Source organism: Aquarana catesbeiana, linkage group LG02 (genome assembly GCF_042186555.1).
Source record: "Aquarana catesbeiana isolate 2022-GZ linkage group LG02, ASM4218655v1, whole genome shotgun sequence".
Classification (NCBI taxonomy): Eukaryota; Metazoa; Chordata; class Amphibia; order Anura; family Ranidae; genus Aquarana; species Aquarana catesbeiana.
The window spans coordinates 651,874,477-651,899,664 of record NC_133325.1 but is presented as its reverse complement, the minus strand read 5'-3'; the positions used below and the strand labels follow the sequence as shown (position 1 = coordinate 651,899,664).

The 25,188-nt window shown below is 42.1% G+C and overlaps 1 protein-coding gene across 1 annotated transcript in view; it reads right to left on the bottom strand.

The window, feature by feature from the left end:
• APOO (apolipoprotein O) overlaps window positions 1–25,188 on the bottom strand; it is a 128,048-nt gene that overhangs the window by 6,074 nt on the left and 96,786 nt on the right. Inside the window, exons 7-8 of the mRNA XM_073616513.1 lie at window positions 8,219–8,323; window positions 4,389–4,465 (exon numbers count right to left, since the gene is read on the bottom strand). Coding sequence (XP_073472614.1) covers window positions 4,391–4,465; window positions 8,219–8,323 — 180 coding nt within the window. The 3' untranslated portion in view covers window positions 4,389–4,390. The remainder of the gene's footprint in view (window positions 1–4,388; window positions 4,466–8,218; window positions 8,324–25,188) is intronic.

The window sequence follows — 25,188 nt, the reverse complement described above, 5'->3', positions numbered from 1 at the left end:
CCCCTTCAGTTAGAATCACCTCCCAGGGAACATAGTTAACCCCTCGAGCGCCCCTAGTGTTAACCCCTTCACTGCCAGTGAAATTTTTACAGTAATCAATGTAATTTTATAGCATTGATCGCTATATTAATGCCAATGGTCCCAAAAATGTGTCAAAATGATAATGCAGTCACAATAACAATCGCAGATCACCGCCATTACTAGTAAAAAAGAAATAATAAAAATGCTATAAATCTATCCACTATTTTGTAGACGCTATTACTTTTGCGCTAACCAATCGACATATGCTTATTGTGATTTTTTTTTTACCAAAAATATGTAGAAGAATACATAATGGCCTAAACTGAGGGAAAAAATATAATTTTTTTAATATATTTTTGGGGGATATTTATTATAGCAAAAAGTAAAAAATAATGCGTTTGTTTTTCAAAATTGTGGCTCTGTTTTTGTTTATAGCACAAAAAATAAAAACCGCAGAGGCGATCAAATACCACCAAAAGAAAGCTCTATTTATGGGAAAAAAAGGATGTCAGTTTTGTTTGGGTACAATGTCGCACGACCGCGCAGTTGTCAGTTAAAGCGACGCAGTGCCTAATCGCAAAAAGTGCTCTGGTCAGGAAGGGGGTAAATTCTTCCGGGGCTGAAGTGGTTAAATCTCCAAAAGCCACGATGTTTCGGTTTCTGAAGCTAAGAGATGTTAATGTGCAAGCTGGCTGGTCGAAACCAGACAACCATAACGATTTGTCTGTGTCTGTCCAACATTATTAGGAAAACACTGGTGGAAGGCATGCTGGGTCTCTGGCAGAGGCACAGAGATGCTCTAAAATGATTTATTTAAAGGCACAGGGATGTCCTACACAGATTTATTTCAGTAAAGGGTTGTTTTAGTGAAATTTTGCTGGGGTCACATTATGTGGTTTTTAGATGCAAATAGTGCATATCAAGGTTCCTCTCCTGACTTGTTGGGGAAAATGACTATCAGTAGTGATTTATCATTGAAGAGGTGAAGATTACAGATGCACCATTTTTGCAATAGCTGCTGTACAGATGTGTGTGTGAGTAGAACAGGTGGAGACTGTATTTGGCCCAACAGAGCCATCTACACATCCGCAGCAGCATTCTAACTAGCAGACAGTTTCCTCTCTCTGCAAACATCTGCTTGAGATGATAGTAGCCATATTAGTGCACTTGTTACAAAAACAATTGAGTACTGTTTGTGATAGTTTTTTTTTCATTTACACTAACATCCACATTTGCAGGACAAGTTTTTGAGGTGCACCACCTTCTTCAAGGTCTACCAATCATTAGAAAAATCATCATTAAAAAAGTATCAAAGACTGTACTCAATTGTTTTTGCAAACATCTGGAAATACTCATGTAATAGAGAAAAAAAAATAGAATAAATGGTTTCAGTTTAAATGCAGAAAAAGTCCATTTGTAATATATATTAGTTTAACTACTTACCCTTGTCAGATGAACAAATAAATGTAAAACACAAAAATAGGTACATGCATGAACTGCAAGAACACATAAATATCTATCTGAGCAGGAACACCAGTTGCCTTACAAGCATGTCATGGCAGGACAGTTTCTTGTGGCCACAAAGCTACCACATTAGCATCCACTGTACCGAAAGTGAAGACTGCAACTCCTAGAAATTGTGACCATGAAGGCCAAAAAGATGTGCTTACGAAATGTATGAAAGCTTCCCTTTACTACACACGCAGCAGGGAAGTTCCATTTCCTTTTAACTAAAGGCAACATCTTATACTTTTAATAGTTGCAAACATACAGTGTGTATGAAATGTACTCTTGTATGGAGCACTGCACTGTAGTATCAAAGTGCACCTGTGCCTAGGGGATGGGCATTAAAGCATATACATACAGTGCATCTGCAAAGTATTCACAGCGCTTCACTTTTTCCACATTTTATGTTACAGCCTTATTCCAAAATGGATTCAATTAATTATTTTCCTCAAAATTTTACAAACAATACCCCATAATGACAACGTGAAAAAAAGTTTGTTTGAAATCTTTGCAAATGTATTAAATATAAAAAACGAATAAATCACATGTACAGAAGTATTCACAGTTTTTGGCATGACACTCAAAATTGAGCTCAGGTGTATCCTGTTTCCTCAGATCATCCTTGAGATGTTTCTACAACTTGATTGGAATCCACCTGTGGTAAATTCAGTTGATTGGACATGATTTGGGAAGGCACACACCTGTCTATATAAAAGGTCCCACAGTTAACAGTGCATGTCACAGCACAAACCAAGCCACGAAGTCCAAGAAATTGTCTGTAGACATCAGAGACAGGATTGTATTGAGGCACATATCTGGGGAAGGGTACAGAAACATTTCTGCAGCATTGAAGGTCCCAATGAACACACTGGCCTCCATCATCTGTAAATGGAAGAAGTTTGGAACCACTAGGACTCTTCCTAGAGCGGGTTGCCCAGACAAACTAAGCCATTGGGGGAGAAGGGCCTTAGTCAGGGAGAAGACCAAGAACCCAATGGTCACTCTGACAAAGCTCCAGCATTTCTCTGTGGAGAGAGGAAAATATTCCAGAACAACCATAGGCGGCACAGTGGTGTAGTGAGTAGCACTCTCGCCTAGCAGTAAGAAGGGTCACTGGTTCGAATCCTGACCACGACACTATCTGCCTGGAGTTTGCATGTTCTCCCTGTGTCTGCGTGGGTTTCCTCCGGGTACTCCGGTTTCCTCCCACACTCCAAAGACATGCTGGTAGGTTAATTGGATCCTGTCTAAATTGTCCCTAGTATGTATGAATGTGAGTTAGGGACCTTAGATTGTAAGCCCCTTGAGGGTGTAGGGACTGATGTGAATGTATAATGTATATGTAAAGCACTGCGTAAATTGACGCCGCTATATAAGTACCTGAAATAAATAAAAATAAATAAAACCATCTCTGCAGCACTCCACCAATCAGGCCTGTATGGTAGACTGGCCAAATGGAAGCCACTCCTCAGTAAAAGGCACATGACAGTTTGCCAAAAGGCACCTGAAGGACTCTCAGACCATGAGAAACAAAATTCGCTGGTCTGATGAAACAAAGGTTCAACTCTTTGGCCTGAATTGCTACCGTCACGTCTGAAGGAAACCAGGCACCGCTCATCGCCTGGCCAATACCATCCCTACAGTAAAAAGCATGGTGGGGGCAGGATCATGCTGTGGGTATGTTTTTCAGCAGCAGGAACTGAGAGACTAGTCAGGATCGAGGGAAAGATGAATGCAGCAATGTAAAGAGACATCCTTGATGAAAACCTGCTCCAGAGCGCTTTGGACCTCAGACAGGGGCAAAGGTTCATCTTCCAACAGGACAACGACCCCAAGCACACATCCAAGTTAACAAGAGTGGCTACGGGACAATCTGTCAATGTCCTTGAGTGGCCCAGCCAGAACCAAGACCAACCCGATTGAACATCTCTGGAGAGATCGGAAAATGGCTGTGCGCCGACTTTCCCCATCCAACCTGATGAAGCTTGAGAGGTCCTACAAAGGAGAATGAGAGAAACTGACGAAAAATAGGTGTGCCAAGCTTGTAGCATCATACTCAGAAAGACTTGAGGCTGTAATTGGTGCCAAAGGTGCTGAAACAAAGTATTGAGCAATGGCTGTGAATACTTATGTACATGTGATTTTTTAAATTTTTTATTTTTAATAAATTTGCAAAGATTTCAAACAAACTTCTTCCAGGTCATCATTATGGGGTATGATTTGTCGAATTTTGAGGAAAATAATTTAATCAATTTTGGAATAAGGCTGTAACATAACAATATGTGGAAAAAGTGAAGCTCTGTGAATACTTTCCGGATGCACTGTAAAACAAGCCATCACTGACCTCTCTAACTGTATGTACTTTGGGGTAATCCATCCTGAAGACTCAAACAGAGACTCTAAAGTCAGTTTGCACTTGGCATCTAACAGCGTTTTTACACATTAGAAGGTTGGCAGGCCATCAGAGAAAACAAGTGAAATGGAGTTGCAATTTCAAGTGCCTCTGTTGTGACTTTAGAGAGGGGGCTTGCACCACAATACCTGCAGCTTCAGAACTCATTAAAGGTTTGTTTTAAAGCTCTTTACTGCTTAAGAATATGGTATTGCTTTAACATCCTCAACCTAGGCACAGGTGCGCATTACTGTAAATAAAATTAATTTATGACTCGTATATATATCCAGATTTTAGTTTTTGTTTCACCAAGGTATAAAACCTGATTGGCTGCTTTAGGTAATGCATGGATCAATTCAATCCATGCAGCTCTAATAAACCAGGACTGCTTTTTTTTTAACCTGTGTGGTCTTCACTTTAGCATGTGACTCTATAACAAATGGATAGATATACAGTCCATCAGACTCACCTTTATTTAGAGCTTTCAGATGAACTTTGTGTAGTCTCCTCAGCTGACGACTGGTTACTATTCACAGATGGGGCAGACTTTAAATGAAATAAACATCTTATTAAATTATCTGTGTGCAGAGGCAGCTCTAGGCTTTGAGAGGCCTTAGGCAAAACTTAGGCATGATGCCCCACTTACACCCATAATGGGAAGAATAATTCAAGCAATAAAAATTAACTTTATAAGGAGCTTACAGCACAGGGGGAGGGTAAGTGGACACAGTACAGGGGGCAGGAGGGTACAGTACAGGGGGAGCAGGAGGGCCCAGCACAGGGGGAGGGGGTAAGTTGGCACAGGGAAGGAGGGTACAGTAAAAGAGAGAGCAGGAGGGCATAGCACAGGGGGAGGGTAAGTGGGCACAGTAGAATGGGCAAGGGGGTACAGTACAAAAGGAGGAGGGCACAGCACAGGGGGAGGATAAGTGGACACAGTAAAGGGGGGAACATGAGGGCACAGCATGGGGGAGGGTAAGTGGGCACAGTACAGGGGGCAGGAGGGTACAGCACAGAGGGGGGAGCCGGAGGGCACAGCACAGGGGAAGGGTAAGTCTGCACAGGGCAGGAGGGTACAGTAAAGGAGGGAGCAGGAGGGCACAGCACAGGGGGAGGGTAAGTGGGCACAGTACAGTACAAGGGGAGCAGGAGGGCACAGCACAGGGGGAGGGTAAGGGGCACAGTGCAGGGGGAGCAGGAGGGCATAAGAAAGGAAGGATACAAAGTAAGGTCCTTTGGCATGGACCATAGGGTGAGTACATGGATTGAAAACTGGCTACAAGGGCGGGTTCAGAGGGTGGTGATAAATGGGGAATACTCAGAATGGTCAGGGGTGGGTAGTGGGGTCCCCCATGGTTCTGTGCTGGGACCAATCCTGTTTAATTTGTTCATAAACGACCTATAGGATGGGGTAAACAGTTCAATCTCTGTATTTGCGGATGACACTAAGCTAAGCAGGACAATAACTTCTCCGCAGGATGTGGAAACCTTGCAAGAAGATCTGAACAAATTAATGGGGTGGGCAACTACATGGCAAATGAACAGAAAAAGAACCTGCTCCAGGTGTCCGTGTCACAGGATCTCCCCTCCACAAGGTACAGGTGCTGGCTCAGTATGCAATTAGCCTATAGAAAGAATTCAATCCGGATGGCCGCACTCCATCAAAGATTTCTTTATTGGTTAAAATCCATAGAGCAAAAGATGAAATTGGTTTCACTCAGCTATGAGTAAGCACCAGTAGTTACGGTGTGAAACATGTTAGCAAGCGATTTCATCTTTTGCTGTATGGATTTTAACCAATAAAACAATCTTTGATGGAGTGTGGCCATCCGGACTGAATTATTTTTATATATATGGCAAATGAGGTTTAATGTAGAAAAATGTAAAATAATGCATTTGCGTGGCAAAAATACGAATGCAATCTACTCAATAGAGGGTGAACCTCTGGGGGAATCTAGGATGGAAAAGGATGCCAAGCTGCTGCTAACAAAGCAAACAGAATATTGGCATGCATTAAAAAGGGGATTAATTCCAGAGATAAAACGATAATTCTCCCACTCTACAAGACTCTGGTCCGGCCGCACCTGGAGTATGCTGTCCAGTTCTGGGCACCAGTCCTCAGGAAGGATGTACTGGAAATGGAGCGAGCACAAAGAAGGGCAACAAAGCTAATAAAGGGTCTGGAGGATATTAGTTATCAAGAAAGATTGCAAGCACTGAACTTATTCTCTCTGGAGAAAAGACGCTTGAGAGGGGATATGATTTCAATTTACAAATACCGTACTGTTGACCACACAATAGGGATAAAATTTTTTCGCGGAAGGGAGTTTAATAAGACACGTGGCCACTCATTAGAAGAAAAGAGGTTTAACCATAAACTACATAGAGGGTTCTTTACTGTAAGAGCGGCAAGGATGTGGAATTCCCTTGCACAGGCGGTGGTCTCAGCGGGGAGCATCGATAGTTTCAAAAAAACGATTAGATAAGCACCTGAACGACCGCAACATATAGGGATATACAATGTAATACTGACATATAAGCACACACATAGGTTGGACTTGATGGACTTGTTTCTTTTTTCAACCTCGCATACAATCGAACTATGCCGATATATCAAAGTACTCACTGGGAGGCAGGAGGGACTGCACAGATAGATGGATCAGGCTGCAGAGCTTGCTGGGCCCACACATCCCCTTTTCGTAGGCAGAACACAGTCTGGGAGTGTGGGTGGGGCAGACACAGAAGGAGAGGATGGGAGGAGGAGGAGGAGGAGTAGATGCAACTATCTCTCCTCTCCTGTCTGGCTGTACGGGCCGCGGGGGAGGTGTGTCAGCACTGGCTCTGCTGAGCGGCTCTCCCCTGCTATGATCTGGAGCTGTCTGTGAGCTCCGATCACCTGATAAACTGGTCCCCAATTGCAGCCCACTGTCTCACCATGTAGCAGTGAGTGGACTTAGGACTGTGCTGATGGCAGGGTTCCCGGCTGCCAGCAGAGGCGGTACTTTAATTAGGCAAACTAGGCGGCCTTGTGGCCCCTGTGAATGCGAGGTCTAAGAGCCGCCTCTGTCTGTGTGATATCCTGAAAAACAGTATTTAAGTCTATGAAATATGTTGTTCATGCAGAATTTACTCTTTTACAGTAATGAGTGTGTCAGTAAATGACGTAAGTAAATGGTTTTGAAATTCCCCATAGCAGTTATGTCTTAAAGGTCTGTTTAGCCTTGCATGGGAATGAATAGTGTTCTTTGGTGTTTTTTCTGGTATTCTGTCTTTGTTATGTACTCATAGCAATTATAGTAATTTTACTAAACATGTTTTGAAAGTGGGAGCTTAGATAAAATCTAAGCATTACCCTTAACTTTGTGTCATCCAGCTCTGCTAAGAGCATGTTTTACACCAAAGCAGACATTATTATTATTATTATTATTCAGGATTTATATAGCGCCAACAGTTTACGTAGCGTTTTACAATATAAAAGGGAGACAATACAGTTATAATACAATAAAATACAAGAGGATTAAGAGGGCCCTTAATAGGGTGGGGCAGGTGGTACAAAAGGTTGTAACTGTGGGGAATGCGCTGATGGAAGTGGTAGGAGATTAGTTGGAGACGTGATAGGCTTTCCTGAAGAGATGAGTTTTCAGGGATCGCCTGAAGGTAGCAAGAGTAGGGGATAGCCGGATAGATGGAGGTAGCGAGTTCCAGAGGATGGGAGAGGCTCTGGAGAAATCCTGGAGACGAGCATGGGTGGAGATGAGAGAGCTTGAAAGCAGGAGGTCTTTTAGAAGAGCGGAGAGGTCGATTTGGGTGATATTTGGAGACAAGATTAGTGATGTAGCTCGGGGCAGAGTTGTGAATGGCTTTGTATGTTGTGGTTAGTATTTTGAATTTAATGCGCTGGGTGATTGGGAGCCAGTGTAGGGATTGGAGACATCTTCAATGGCCATATTCGTGGGTTTTATTGGATACTCAGCACAGATCCTTAAAGCTGAAAAGCGCTCCCTGCAGCTTTGGTGTTAATACTGCACAGACAATCAAGGGGGACACTTAATGATTGCTGGTACAGAGTGTTTGAATATATCCCTAGGCTATGGGAGTGTACCAAGACTGCACAGCCCAGGCAATAGACAGGTCATGAGGATCTAGCTAGCCACTAAAAATTATATTTAAAAAAAAAAAAAAAAATGGACAGTTTGTTGTTTGCCAGTGTAATCCCTAAAATACCTATATATGTTAACAGAAATCCTTATAACACAAGTCACACATTTTGACAGTTATATATTTGTATAACAGCCCTACCTTTTCTTCTTTTTTTGCAAACTTCTTCTTTCCACCATCTTTCCACAAAGACTCCAGGGTTACAACGCCTTGGAGGCTCCAGTCATATAGCGCTGTACCGGTATCCTTAAAGCAAGTCAAGCAAACAAGAAAACATATTATAATTGCAATATGCAGTTTAAAAACTGTTGAAGTGAAGATATATTGACAGGGGGCAGGAGTGGGTCACATTGAGGGACACAATCAACAAACATGGCATAAGGCCACGTATTCAATTAAAAAACATGCTACCAACATTAAAGCTGAGCTCCAGACAAACTGCCAGATACATTATATGTCAGCTGTTCTATATGTCTAAGGATTTGTAATTCTGTCCAGCTACTTTTGTGATTTACACACAGTATTTCTGCCTCAGAGTTAAGGAATACAATGGAGTTACCTCCCCACCTTCAAAATGCTGACAGGACAATGAAGATGCAGTGACAAACTGTTAGAATTCCAGTTTTACTTTGACTTTAGCCAAGCTGGCCCATACAAATTATTTGCATTACTAACTGATGTGGCCAATGTGTGCACTGTACTATAATGTAGTAGCATCAGCTAAATGCAGTCTATGCTCCAGCAGCAGTAGGGGCAACTTCCCGTCTGCTGCCCAAAATTACAAGTGAGGTAGAAATCATGACATCATCCTCCTGCCTCCCCGTCCTCTGCCAATCAGAGGAAGGTTTGTATTTGTATTCAATGATAACAATACAAGGCTTCTCCTGAATGGTGGATCTGAATTCAGGCCGACTCTCTTCAGTTCCGGCAGCAGACGGGAAGTCGCCTGTATTGCTGCTGGAACAAAGTCCCAAATACTGTATGTAGCTGATGCTACTACAGTATAATACAGCACACACAGCAGCTGCATCAGTTGGTAATGGTAGTTTACTAAAATTAATTTCTTTGGACCAGCTGCTCCAGATTCTGGCTACTATAGTCTTAGTAAATTTCCCTCACCGTATGTAAAGTCTGCAGCCAAAACACATTTTTGTTAGAAGAGTTTGAGCCTCTGTTGGGATTTTACTGCTCATTTCCTGCCCGTTAGCATTACATTGCTAGAACAGGAAGCAAGTTAGACAGCAACTAAAACCACTGTCCCAAAAAAAAAAAAAAAAAAAAAAAAAGAAAGAAAAATTGTTGGTTTCAGTAAGACACACAAAGGGCTTATTCATACATGCAGCAGTGCTCGCTGCCCCTCTACAAAGCGATTTGTAGTGGATTCATTTTCAGGGGCATTTGACAGGTGGTAGGGAGGCAATATGTTGCCTCCTCACTGCCCAATTTACCCTACCTAATTAAAATTTTGCTGTGGCATGGATATAATCCTGAGCGACTGCATTGCTGTGTTTTTATGTTATGTGATGGTGGGGGCGGGGGGCAGTAAAATCACAGCTCAACCATCTACATTTACTGCTAAACCCCCCTCCCCCCAGGTGCCCATGTGAATAAGTCCTAAAAGTGCTGATTTAGGAACATAAAACAAGGATAACCTCAAGAAAAAATGTATATAGTGTGCAGGGATAAGTGTGTTAACACTTAATTGGCAACAGTTACCATACATCTCAAATCTCCCGCATACCCACAAGCGCCTCACGAACTCCCGGGAATGATCAGTGTGACAGGGAACAGATGAGAACACCGATCTCCTCTGTATCGATTTTTAGCTGACAGCCACTTCTTCTCTCCCTCCTGTGGCTGTCAGGTAAAAAGCTATACAGGGATCGGTAATCACAGCTGCTCCCCGCTGCACCGATCATTCCCAGCTGTTCTGTGTGCTCCTCCCCCGGCCCCCTCTGTGTCCTGTGATAACTGAGCAGAGTAAACTGTGTTTACTCTGCTCAGTTTATGAATGAACAGGAGCCTCTGTCTCCTGTTCATTCATCTTTAGTGCTGAGAAAGGGACTGGGGAATCTGTGTCCTCAGTCCCTTTGTCTGTCTCAAAGGGGAGATGTCAGGGTTCTGTTTAGACCCCTGACATCTCACCAAAGCCCCCTCCCCAAAAAATATAAAAGAAAATATTGTAAAAAAATTCTAAAAAATGAAAAAAAGTGTAAAACAAAACAAAACAAAAAACTACACTACTGACACCACTCTCCCCTACCCTACCAACACTGTCCACAGCCCTAACCCCCTCCCCCCCAAAAAGCATTGCGAAAAACAATTAAAACAAATTAAATTGTAAAAAAATTAATTATTAATGAGTTTTTGCAGGTTGGGATGTTTGACAGACACAAAACAACTAAGAAACAGAGCTTATAAAATAAAAACAACAATAGTCAATAGTGTACTTGCACTGCTGATTGTACAGCTATAACCAGATGAATGTGACCAACTACTACTAGTTATATACCCTGACCTAGATAACAAAATGTCCTTCGCAGACATTTGGAGAAGCCATTCTTCTACATCACAGAACAAGGCCAGATGAATGTGACTAAGTACTACCAGACATACCCTGACCTAGATAAATCGGGACCTTCGTGGACATTTTTAGCGTTATTTAAATCAGAGATTAGACCAGTGTTTCTAAACCTTTATTAAGTCAAGGCACACTTTAAAATTATGGACAATCTCGAGGCACTCCATTTTAATATGTAAAAAACTAAAGTAATAGGGTTACATATTGCAGCAACATCCATCCACACACATAAGAGGCTCAGTATTAGAAGTGATTTATTATTTCAAAGCAAATATACTTTTGTACACTGATATGGACTAGTATTCCAGCATTTGTGGTTTCTCATTTTCTCGCCCCTATGCAGCCAGCATGACCCCAGTGCTGACAAAGAGGCATGGTGAGGGGGGGCTGGGGGGTCAAACAAGAATGCTGTGAAGGTGCCCGATGTCCGCTTTATGAACCAATGACATCAGCGGGTTGTTAGGATGCTGGCGGCTCTCCTGAATAGTGCTCGAAGCGGATCATCACCTCATCTGAGCACCACAAACCAAAAACACTATTTACCGTATTTATTGGCGTATAACACGCACTTTTCCCCCCTTAAAATCAGGGGAAAATCGCGGGTGCATGTTATACACCGATCCCTGCTGTCTCTGAGGGAAGAGGAGTGAGCGCTGCTGAATTACATAGAGCTGTGAGTGACGGAGCGCCGGGTACACAGGAGATCGCAGCTCTGTGTAATTCATCGGCGCTTGCTCCTCCTCTTCCCTCAGAGACAGCAGGAATAATCCAACACTGGCAAGGCTGCAATGATGGGAAAAGTGAGGCTGCAGATGAGCACTAAACAGGCTGCATTATTGGTCAATTTATAGGCTGCAGGTGGGCACTGAACAGGCTGCATTATTAGTCAATTTAATGGCTGCAGATGGGCACTGTGCAGGGTGCATTGATAGGCAATTTAGAGGCTGCAGATGGGCACTGAGCAGGGTGCATTGATGAGCTGTGACCCTAATTTTGCTGCAAAATTCTTTATTTGAAATGTAAGTTTTTTTCCTTAAACTTCCCACCTAAAATTGGGGTGCGTGATAAATATGGTAATTCAATGCAAACTCCCCCATCCATGTGTCCATGCTTTATTTTGTTGGGAAATCACTTTGAAAAACACCCCCCTAGCGTTTCTGGACATGGCCATCTTGAATAAGGGCAAATTATTCACATAGCATTCACTTCCTAGAATCCATCTGTTTCTGAATATAACTGGGATGTATGGCATCATTTGCATAGGCAAGAAACCAGGAAGTAAGTGAAGAAATGTAAACAAAAGTTTAAAACACGTAAATATGATAGACTTCCCTATATGTTTACTAATGCTAGCATCACGAGGATTAAAAATAATCAATGTTGATTGGGAAAGTGACGTTCCACTTCAAAGTTGTAAAGTTGCACAATGGAAACCCCTGGCTTTGCGTAACATAAATGCAGGCTTGGCCAACCTGCTGGCTTGTATACAATTTTTAAGAAATTTGAGGCATTTTGCCAAGGCACCCCTGAAGAACCATGAAGGCACCATGATGATGATGAACCATGATGGAAAGAGGCTGGATTAGGCTGTAGTCCTGTGTAGAAGTAGTATACAATAATGCATATGAAACTGATGTGATTTTCCACGGCTTATTTTTTTTTTTTTAGAGAGTTTTACAGCATAAATGAACTACTTGCCGCCTGCGCTATAGCCGAAAGATGTCTGCAGCGCGGGCCTTAATTGCCGGGAGGGCGTCCATGGACATCCTCCCGAGCAAGCTATCTGACAGCTGATCACGTGCTGTAAACAGAAGCTTGGTAATCGGTAGTTTTTTTTTCCCTCACGCTATCAGTGTGAGGGGAAAAAAAAAGCCGATCACCGGCTTCTGTCAGAGGGACATTGGTCCCTCACACAGAAAGCCATGGCTGCATTTTCTGTGCTCACCAGTGTCAGCTGCCAGTCACCACTGTGCCACCTATCAGTACCCACCAGTGCCACCTACCAGTGCCCACAGTGCCACCCATTAATGCCCACCAGTGTCTCATAATCAGTGCTACCTATCAGTGCCACCTACCAGTGCCCATCAGTGCCACCTATCAGTGCCCTTCAGTGCCACCCATCAGTACCCATTAGTGCTGCCTTATCAGTGCCTATCAGTGTCGCCTATCAGTGCAGCCTCATCAGCGCACATCAGTGAAGGAGAAAAATTACCTGTTTTCAAAATTTTATAACAAACTATGAAACAGTTTTGTTTTTTTCAAAATTTTCGGTCCTTTTTTGTTTTTTTTAGCAAAAAATAAAGAACCCAGCAGCAATTAACCACTTGCTTACTGGGCACTTAAACCCCCCTCCTATCCAGACCAATTTTCAGCTTTCAGCGCTGACGCACTTTGACAATTGCACGGTCATACAACACTGTACCCAAATGACATTTTTATAATTTTTTCTCACAAATAGAGCTTTCTTTTGGTGGTATTTGATCACCTTTGTGGTTTTTATTTTTTGTTAAAAAAAATGTAAAAAGACCGAATTTAAAAAAAATATATATTTTTTTATATTTTGTTATAAAATTTTTAAAAAGGTAATTTTTCTCCTTCATTGATGTACGCTGATGAGGCGGCACTGATGGGCACCAATAGGTGGCAATAATGGATACTGATCGGTTACAATGATAGGCAGCACTGCTAGGTGGCACCGATTGGCACCACTGGCGGGCATTGATAGGTGGCACTTGTGGGCATTGATAGGTGGCACTCATGGGCATTGATAGATGGCACTCATGGGCACTGTCAGGTGGCAATGGCAGGTGGCACAGATGAGGCATAATTGCCTCTTCCTCTTCGGGACTGATGTCCCTTGCAGATGAGCCGGTGATCGGCTTTTCTTTCCCCTTGTGCTGTCAGCGTGAGGAGAAAAAAAAACCATCACAGAGCTTTTGTTTTGATCATGTGATCAGCTGTCATTGGCTAACAGCTGATCACATGGTAAGGGGCCAGGACCGGCCCCTTACTCGGATCGGTGATCACCCGAGTCTCAGTGACTCGGTGATCATGGCGCGTGCAGGGCGCATGCACAGGGGAGGCCATCATATGACGGCCTCCTGGAAATTCAGGATGTCAAGAGGTTAAATACCACCAAAAGAAAGCTCCATCTGTGTGAAAAAAAATGATAACAATATAATTTGGGTTAACTGTAGCATGACCGTGCAATTGTCATTCAAAGAGAGAGTGCTGAAAGCTGAAAATTGGTCTGGGCAGGAAGGGGGTTTAAGTGCCCTGTAAGCAAGTGGTTAAATAGGCTGCTGTCCCATTAATGTGAATGCCATGACTCCACTGTCTTAGGAAGTGGTAGTAAAGTACCTTATATAACAATAAAATCCAATCAATCATTCTACTTTAGAACAAGGTTTAAGCTACCAGGAATACTTCTTATCTTATGTGAGAAATACCAGAGAGAGTTGATCTTGTAAACCCCCATAATCTGAGGACTTTCAGCCTGGATTTATCCTCACAACAAACCTCATGCGCCCTACCAATCCCAAATGATGCCCTCAGTTTACAATATCAGAGCAGTGCTGTTATCTCTAAGTGCACCTGCTCTGCTGTGTGCTCCAGGGTCTGTTATATGCTCTGCCGTGTCATTACACAGAAAGAATGGCACTAAAGACATGCTGTACTATTCATGTGCAGAAATCCTGTATGTAGCCATCAAATCACTGTTGATGTTCCAGAGTCTCAAAGCAAATCAAAGCATTATAAAACTCAAAAACAAAAATGTAATATATTGCAGTTTACCAATCCTTAAATGTGGTGGCTACATTAGTTTTCTTGTTTAGGCTTTTTTCCCCCCTTTATTTTCACCTGGTAATCCAGCCAGTAACTCACTTCCTGTCTTAAGCCTCGTACACACGGTATGATTGTTGGCTAACCGAGCATCTGATTTTTGTCTTAAGGGCGTGTGCTAGGATCTTGTCTTGCATACTAACGTTATAACAATTGTGCCACAAACGCGAACGTAGTGATGTACTACGAGGAATTTCAGCTCTTGAGAGCCACCCTTTGGGCCCCTTCTGCTAATTTCGTGTTTGGTGAGCACTGATTCTGAGCATGCGTGTTTGTACTTTTGTGCGACGGATTTGTGTACTGACCGTCCAAAAATCTGACGTCAAACCGTTTGTCCACTGAAAATTTACTAGCGTGCCATCCAACATTTGTTGGCCGAAAGTTGGACAACAATTGTCAAAGGAGTGTACTAACGGTAAGATTTTACAGTGTCTCCACTCCAATGAGGAAGCAACGGAGACACCTTTGGACAGCAGCATTGTCTATCTGGGGACAGAGTAATGTTAAATGCACTAGCAAATTGACAAATTTTTGCGATTCGGCACTGCGTCGCTTTAACTGACAATTGCGCAGTCGTGCGACATTGTACCCACACAAAATTGACGTCCTTTTTTCCCCACAAATAGAGCTTACTTTTGGTGGTATTTGATCGCCTCTGCGGTTTTAATTTTTTGCGCTATAAACAAAAAAAGAGGGACAATTTTGAAAAAAAAAAAAAAAAACGCAATATTGTTTTATTTTTTGCTATAATAAATATCCCCCAAAAATATATAAAAAAATATTTTTTTTCCCCTCAGTTTAGGCCGATATGTATTCTTCTACATATTTTTGGTAAAAAAAAAAAAAAAAAAATATTCGCAATAAGCATATATCGATTGGTTTCTGCAAAATCTATAGCGTCTACAAAATAGGGGATAGTTTTATGGCATTTTTATTATTATTTTTTTTTTTATTAGTAATGGCGGCGCTCTGCAATTTTTATTGTGACTGCGACATTATGGCAGACACATCGGACACTTTTGACACTATTTTAGGACCATTGTCATCCATACAGTGATCAGTGCTATAAAAATGTACTGATTACTGTGTAAATGACACTGGCAGTGAAGGGGTTAACCACTAGGGGGCGATGAAGGAGTTAAGTGTGTCCTAGGGAGTGATTCTAACTGTGGGGGGATGGGCTTCAACTCACATGACAGCGATCACTGCTCTCTATGACAGAGAGCAGGGATTTCTGTCATGACACTAGGCAGAACGGGGGAATACTTTGTTTACAAAGGCATCTCCCCGTTCTACCTCTCCGTGACACGACCGCGGGCACCCAGTGGACATCGAGTCCGCGGGACCTGCGGTCACGGAGAATGCAGCGCGCGCCCGCATTGCCGCTTCTTAAAGGGGACGTACCTCCATGCCCTTTTGCCCACCCGTGCCATTCTGCCAACGTATATCGTCGCAAAGTGGTTAAAGCACATTATACGACACAGTGCTTGTCCTGTGTCATTTGGCCTCCTGTAGCACCTAAAAAAAACCTGGCTGATCCTGCCAGTTTCTCCCCACCCTCTAAATTGACCACTGTGTATTCATGGCTGCTGAGACCAGACACTGTAATCAGTTTAAGTGCCTCTGTCATCAGCAGCTTGCTATCTGCTCTCCTCTCTGCTCCTGTGTCCTCCTCCCTCCTTCCCTCTTTGTCTGTGTGTGAGCTGCCCCTCCCCCCTCCTGCTGCTCTCATAACACTAACCTGTATAACCTATCAGCACTGCCTCCTGTTGCAGTGTCCCCCTTTGTGAATGATCCATAAATATAAATGCTGTAAATACCTCATTTAAGAGCCAAGATTGCGATCACATGACCAGCCAGCGCTCCCCCCCTCCCCTCCAGACTTACATAAGCAGAGGAATCTCAGCCCCTCCCGCTGCATCTCTCAGAGGAAAAAAGTAGAAAGCTGTCTAGTCATGTGATCTCAATCTTGGCTCTGAAATTAGGCATTTGCAGCATTTATTTTTATAAATCACACAGGAGGGGGATACTACAATAGGAGGCAGTGCTGATGGTGTATACAGGTTAGAGTGGCTTAACAACCACTTTAAAGCTGACCACACATGATCAGATTTGCCTTACATCACATCTGTTAGATGAGCAGCAACTTTCAACTGTGTTGTGTAAAGGCCCACCTGACTAAACATGAATTAAATGGGTTGCTTAAGTAAGCCATAGAGAGCTGGTCACATTCTCCTGCTATGCGAATTGGATGCGGAGAAAACTGCATCCAATTTGCATAGGTGTCAACCCAGCCTTAAGAGAGTGCTCCTAATCTCAGCTCGTTACCTGTATAGAAGACACCTGGGAGCCAGAAATTTTGCTGATAGGGGATCAAATAATTATTTCACTGATTAACTACTTCCCGCCACCACATGACGTTGCGGACTTGAGTGGTGATATCTGAATGATGCCTGCAGTTCAAGGCATTATTCAGATATCTTCTCTTACAGCCAGGGATTCCCTGCACCGTAAGAACAATCATAGCGGCTGTTCAGTCGCTTGATCGTTCTTACAGGCAGCGGGAGGGGATGTCCCCCTCCTCCCGCTGTCCTCTGGTCCTTCTACTGGCTCGCCCGCGCGATCGGCAAGCCGGAGAAGGAATCAACCGGCGCCAAAAGTTGAGGATAAAGATTCCGGCAGGCCAGATGGTCCCTGGAAGTCTCTATGACCTTTCAGAGGCCAGGCGCGATGTTATGACTTCACATCCCGCCTCTGCATTTGAAAAAATGCCACCGCCTCGGCTGAGAAGCCGAGGTAATTATTATTATTTTTTTTTAAATTTCAGGCTTCCCAGCCTAGGAGGCCAGATCTGGGGACTTGTAGACCCCAGGACTTACTTTAAAGAGGACCTGTCATGCCCCAAGGGATGTTTACATAAAAGCATCAAAATAGAAAAATAAAAGTAAAATAAACAATAAAAAAACAAAATTTAAAGCGCCCCGTCCCCTTTTGCAGAAGCTTACGCATATGTAGGTCATGCCCACATATGCAAACGGCGTTTAAACCACACATGTGAGGTATCGCCGTAGAGTGAGAGCAATAATTCTAGCACTAGACCTCCTCTAACGGTAACCTGTAAAAAAATTTTAAAGCGTCGCCTATGGGGAATTTTAAGTACCGAAGTTTGGCGCCATTCCAGGAGTGTGTGCAATTTTAAAGCGTCACATGTTAGGTATCTATTTACTCAGCGTAACATCATCTTTCACATTATGCAGAAAAATTGGGCTAACTACTATTTTTTTTTTTTTTTAATGCATTAAATTTTTTCTTTTCCAAAAAAAACGCGTTTGAAAAATTGCTGCGCAAATACCACACAAGATAAAAAGTTGCAATGACCACCATTTTATTCCCTAGGTTCTCTGCTAAAATACATATACATGTTTAGGGGTTCTGAGTAATTTTCTAGCAAAAAAATTATGATTTTTACATGTAGGAGCGAAGTGTCCGAAATGGCCTGGTAGACAAGTAGTTAAAATGCAAGATATGGATGCAGACTCATGTGATTGGGCATGTAATTGCCATCATCCCTTAAATTATACAAGAAGAAGAAAACCTCTGCTGTGGGATTTTAAAGGCAATGGAAAGAAGTTTTTAGAAAAAAAATCATTTATTTGACAACATAGAAAAATTCCATAGAAAATTCAAGCATATAGCATGTAAATTATAAAAACACTGTATATTGAAATACGGTGAAAGGTGATACTTAATCCAATGCATTTCAATATTTAATAGTATTTAAAATCTTCATCAGGGATATTGTATCACTTATCTATAGGAAATCAAAAAATACAATATTAGGGATTTACAAGTAAGAATCATATTCAATACACCTTGTTAGGGGCATACAGAGATAACTTACTTTTCAATACAAGATTGGTCAAGTAACAGATGCATTCCCCATGGTGCCAGCAAGGAGAGTCCAACAAAAACTAGTGTTACCCCTCTTTTCTACAGGACGGCCAGGTATAATTAATCCCAAAATTTGGCACTTGAAGACATATAATCCGGGTACTCTATAATACAAAAACAACAGTCAGGACTGAGCTAAAGAATCCTCACTTGCCAACATCCGCTGGCAGAGAGTACTTACTTAACAAGTGGGGCCAGGTTCCGGTCCACTGTCGCTCAGAGGCCTAGGGATGAGAGGTACACCGGCGGTGCTGGAACCCCTTCGGCTACCTTGCTGAAGGGAAGAATGGCGCCGAATACCGTCCTCGGTGTCCCTTTCTGTGATGTTTGGGCGTCATCTTGATGCTCCACGTCATCCACGATGACGCGGCACGCCCCAGCGCGCCGCGTCATCACGCGCTCCCCTTTATCCATGATGACGCAGCACACCAGAGCGCACGCGTCATCAATGGCGCACACCACAGTCACAGCAATGCAGCATGCCTCAGCCCGACCTTGAAGACAGGGCGCGATGCAGCACCGGAAGGGCGACCTCTCCCGTCTCCCGGACGAGGCTGACGCCGGTGTGCAGGAAAAAGAGAGCTTGTGGGGACACAGAAAGGAGATGCTGCAAACCATCATCCTGGGGCCCAAAGATTCCATGCCCACGGAGGACATCCGGGGCATGGTCCTACTGAAGGACTAAGGCGCCTTTCACACGGACGGCTATTCTGACGCAGTTAAAAGCATATGATATGTTCTGTGAACTTCAAGATTCCAGACACTGCGCTCAGCTGCATTTGTACAGTGAGATTACCTGCGTTTACATGCGGCTGCGTTTAGCTGCATTTGGAACATTCTTGCCATTTCTGATGTACTTCCTGTTGCTTTTCTTTTCTTGTTGCCGCTGCTATCCACAGGAGAAATAGTACACTGCGAATACCTGCAGTTTTGTGCAGATAGCTGCACTAAATAGCTCCTGGACGCGGTCAATTCTATTTTTTCTATCTGCACCAAACCGCATGTAACTAAATCGCAGCTAAACGCAGTGTGTGAATGGGGCCATAGGAAAGCATTGTGTGCTTTTACCTGCGGTAGAAAACTAGAAAATCCGCAGCTAAAAGCACAATTCTATCCGTCCGTGTGAAAGGAGCCTTAAACTGCCGACACTACTTACCGCTGGAGGTGGCAAATACCATCTCACTGAGGATAAAATGAGCCCCATAGGTCAAAAGGACATAAGGGCCCCTTTGTGTCAGATAGAAAATAAGGGGGATAGTGGATATGGAGGACCGAAACCACCATTACCCTAGAAAAAGGAAACGGGGGTTATTCCCCTTGCTGGTTTCCACACGGGAGATGCAATTCTGCTGTACATGTTAGATATATACCTAAAATAATGATAATAAAGTGACCCTTCCTTCCTATGTGACATCCTAATCCATCTAGGGGGATATCTCCATTGAAAGGAAGGGAACCGAGAGAACACGTTTGTAATTATATCAAAATATGAAAAACCCCATATATGTGTGTCTCTCTCTATCGTCAACTCTCACCCCGAATCGATGAACATAGAGTTCCACAGTGAAAAGAAAAGGAAAAAAGAGAGACAGGGGATGCCAACTGGCCTCAAAACAGTGGAAAAGCAGTAAAAAGGAGAGATATCTACCCATGAGGGCCAATTCGCCCTCAGGTTAAAGAAAATAATTGTGTGTAAAATGAAAAATTATGAAAAAAAAAAAAAAAAAAAAAAAATTATAACATCAAAACAAAAAAACTTTCAGAAATCAGTCTGTTTTTCCTGAACTGAAACCCTCAAGGAATGGTCAGAAACTTTCCACGTCATTGAGGCCTGGGGGTAGAGGTTTTTAGATATCTAAACCAGCGCATTTCGCGCTGGAGGAGAACCTTGTTCCAATCACCCCCTCTAATGGGTATGTGTAACCTGTCAAGTACCGTAAAGTTGACTCTAGGCAGCCTATAGTTGTGTCTCATGGCAATATGTCTACCCAAGGGCAAATACAAATTACCTATACGCATACTGTACATGTGTTTTTCAACTCACTTATTCAGTTCTTGCCTGGTCTTCCCCATGTAGAAGGCTGACATTGCATGAGGTAGACCACCCCCTGAGTCCTGCATGAAGCAAAGTGTTTCAGGCCGAACGTCTCCCCATTAGGCAGGGTCAGTGAGGTCCTTCTACCAATAACTGTGCATTGTGAACAGGACCCACAGGGATAGGTCCCCCAGATCTTGCAGGGGTCCTTCCCTGTGTTCCCTTTATTTTCACTCTGCACTAACATGTTACCGATTGATCCTGCCTTCTTGTATGTGATCAAAGGTTTTGATGTAACAAAATCTTTAACAGTAGGATCTTCGGTAAGGATTGGCCAATATTTAGTGATAATTTTCCTAATTTGGTTGTGTTAATTGGAGTATTTGATAATAATCCTGGTGATGTTGTCTTCCTTATTTCTTTTCTTTGGTTTAAAGATAAGATCTTGTTTGTTGGTACCTTTAACACGATTGAATGCTTTTTTCAGTAGTAAGCCCATCACATTCCCTTTGGAAATCCTCGTCATTAGTGCAATTCCTTCTTGTACGTAGGAATTGACTAAAGGGGATTGATTTCTTTAACGAGTCTGGGTGTAAACTATCTGCGTGTAACAGAGAATTACCTGCCATTTCCTTCCTAAATAATCTACTACTCAGTCTCCCATTGGGATCTTTACAAATGCATACGTCCAGAAATTTAATCTCTTTGAAATCATAATTCATCGTAAAAAAAGAGGATTTAGGTTGCTTTGATGTGGGAATGCATCTGTTATTTGACCAATCTTGTATTGAAAAGTAAGTAATCTCTGTATGCCCCTAACAAGGTTTATTGAATATGATTCTTACTTGTAAATCCCTAATATTGTATTTTTTGATTTCCTATAGATAAGTGATACAATATCCCTGATGAAGATTTTAAATACTATTAAATATTGAAATGCATTGGATTAAGTATCACCTTTCACCGTATTTCAATATACAGTGTTTTTATAATTTACATGCTATATGCTTGAATTTTCTATGGAATTTTTCTATGTTGTCAAATAAATGAATTTTTTTCTAAAAACTTCTTTCCATTGCCTTTAAAATCCCACAGCAGAGGTTTTCTTCTTCTTGTATAATTTAAGGGATGATGGCAATTACATGCCCAATCACATGAGTCTGCATCCATATCTTGCATTTTAACTACTTGTCTACCAGGCCATTTCGGACACTTTGCTCCTACATGTAAAAATCATAATTTTTTTGCTAGAAAATTACTCAGAACCCCTAAACATGTATATGTATTTTAGCAGAGAACCTAGGGAATAAAATGGTGGTCATTGCAACTTTTTATCTTGTGTGGTATTTGCGCAGCAATTTTTCAAACGCGTTTTTTTTGGAAAAGAAAAAATTTCATGCATTAAAAAAAAAAAAAAAATAGTAGTTAGCCCAATTTTTCTGCATAATGTGAAAGATGATGTTACGCTGAGTAAATAGATACCTAACATGTGACGCTTTAAAATTGCACACACTCCTGGAATGGCGCCAAACTTCGGTACTTAAAATTCCCCATAGGCGACGCTTTAAAATTTTTTTACAGGTTACCGTTAGAGGAGGTCTAGTGCTAGAATTATTGCTCTCAATTGCTTTCAGAAATCAGTCTGTTTTTCCTGAACTGAAACCCTCAAGGAATGGTCAGAAACTTTCCACGTCATTGAGGCCTGGGGGTAGAGGTTTTTAGATATCTAAACCAGCGCATTTCGCGCTGGAGGAGAACCTTGTTCCAATCACCCCCTCTAATGGGTATGTGTAACCTGTCAAGTACCGTAAAGTTGACTCTAGGCAGCCTATAGTTGTGTCTCATGGCAATATGTCTACCCAAGGGCAAATACAAATTACCTATACGCATACTGTACATGTGTTTTTCAACTCACTTATTCAGTTCTTACCTGGTCTTCCCCATGTAGAAGGCTGACATTGCATGAGGTAGACCACCCCCTGAGTCCTGCATGAAGCAAAGTGTTTCAGGCCGAACGTCTCCCCATTAGGCAGGGTCAGTGAGGTCCTTCTATCAATAACTGTGCATTGTGAACAGGACCCACAGGGATAGGTCCCCCAGATCTTGCAGGGGTCCCTCCCTGTGTTCCCTTTATTTTCACTCTGCACTAACATGTTACCGATTGATCCTGCCTTCTTGTATGTGATCAAAGGTTTTGATGTAACAAAATCTTTAACAGTAGGATCTTCGGTAAGGATTGGCCAATATTTAGTGATAATTTTCCTAATTTGGTTGTGTTAATTGGAGTATTTGATAATAATCCTGGTGATGTTGTCTTCCTTATTTCTTTTCTTTGGTTTAAAGATAAGATCTTGTTTGTTGGTACCTTTAACACGATTGAATGCTTTTTTCAGTAGTAAGCCCATCACATTCCCTTTGGAAATCCTCGTCATTAGTGCAATTCCTTCTTGTACGTAGGAATTGACTAAAGGGGATTGATTTCTTTAACGAGTCTGGGTGTAAACTATCTGCGTGTAACAGAGAATTACCTGCCGTTTCCTTCCTAAATAATCTACTACTCAGTCTCCCATTGGGATCTTTACAAATGCATACGTCCAGAAATTTAATCTCTTTGAAATCATAATTCATCGTAAAAAAAGAGGATTTAGGTTGCTTTGATGTGGGAATGCATCTGTTATTTGACCAATCTTGTATTGAAAAGTAAGTAATCTCTGTATGCCCCTAACAAGGTGTATTAAATATGATTCTTGCTTGTAAATCCCTAATATTGTATTTTTTGATTTTCTATAGGATAAGTGATACAATATCCCTGATGAAGATTTTAACTACTATTACATTTTGAAATGCGTTGGATTAAGTATCACCTTTCACAGTATTTCAATATACAATGTTTTTATAATTACATGCTATGTGCTTGAATTTTCTATGGAATTTTTCTATGTTGTCCAATAAATTAATTTCTTCTTAAAACTTCTTTCCATTGCCTTTAAAATCCCACAACAGAGGTTTTCTTCTCATTGTATATTAGTTAAAATGCAAATCGATTTATAACTTTTTTTAAATGCGTTTTTCTGAATATTTTTGTTTTTATTCTGTCTCTCACTGTTAAAATAAACCTACCATTAAAATTATAGACTGATAAATTCTTTGTCAGTGGGCAAACATACAAAATCAGCAGGGGTTCAAATACTTTTTTCCGCACTGTATATATTTGCATATGGCACGATTTTCCAACAATTTTCAGATTGGCTCCTTCAATAAAAGTCAATTGAGTACTTGACTTTTGTTGAGCCGGTGTTCTGACGAGAAAGGTTCCCCCATCAGATAGTGTCCGCCCTGTACTGCGCAGGCACAGCGCTTGCGCAGTGTGGAGGACAAAGGAGACGCCGAAAGTCTCTGAAGATGAACAGCGCTACACGGCCCCTGCGCACTTAATACTACAGTCTGTCACATGCTCCCGATGCTTGTGGGGCTGGATTTCTCAATTGGGCGTATCTTTGCGGGGCGTGTTTACACAACTGAAGGGTGGGTTTAGCAATGTTGATGGGTGGGTTTGGTGGACCTATTTAATCACGTAAGACAAACACAATATATTGTAACTTTGAACTACCCGCCCTTATTACCGCCCCAGCTCTGGCTATTGTGTAGGCACACCGCCCCTTGCAGAGTTGTACGAGCATCGGGAGCGTGCGACAGAATGTAGTATTAAGTGCACAGGCGCTGTGTTTAGCTCATGAACAGCCGTTCATCTTCGGAGACTTTCGGCATCTCCTTTGTGCGCCTGCGCAGTATAGGGCGGGCACTATCCAATGGGGGGCATTTCAGAACACCGGCAGGGCTCTAACCATGTACGGCCAGTTTTTGCCAGAATTAATATTTAGAACATCTAAAGCTTCTAGCTCTAGAAATCAAGGAAATCCCCTTAAATAAAAGTCTGAACACTCTATTTAACTCTGGCACAAACTTACTGCAATAGTAAACTGACTATGAAGAGGAGCATGGTCAAAATACCACTGAACAAATGGCAGTGTTCCAGCGGATGGGACAATTAGTATTTTGTCTGTGAGCAGATATGGATACAGAGAGCTCTTCATCCTCAGATAAAATCTATTTGATGCTGCTAAAAAAGGAAGATGGAATCATTTCAAGTCTACATTTACAGAATCACGTGGGAAGACTGACTCAGTGACACTGCAATTATATTTGGTAAGGAAAACAAAGGTAATGTTCAGTATGTGAAAACGCATTCTCATTAATAGTAGTCGAGGTCAGTATAGCCCATAGGTGGACACTCTACGGCGATGGCTTACAGACTACCAAGTTATCTAAGAAGCACAAACTAACAGAACATTTAGTTGGTTATGATGTCTACAAAGTAGTACTGGAAAAATCTAAGATGGCATTCCAAAATATAATATTGTTAGATATCTGCTGTGAAAAGGTGAAGACTGCACAGGTTCATGGATTAGGCACAAAGAGGGATTCAGAAATCAGGACTAGAGCGTTCAATGCTGCATCATTCTGATGCCCTTGGATGTATGCAACATATATGTCAAATAGGGTTAATAATAAATTGAAGACACAGTATTGGAAGCAGAGTTGTGTAGAAGAACTAAATTTTGTTTAGATTTGTCTGTCAATGGGTGGTTATATCAGAAGAGTGCCTAGAGAATTATCTGGCATGCGCCATTATACCATGGT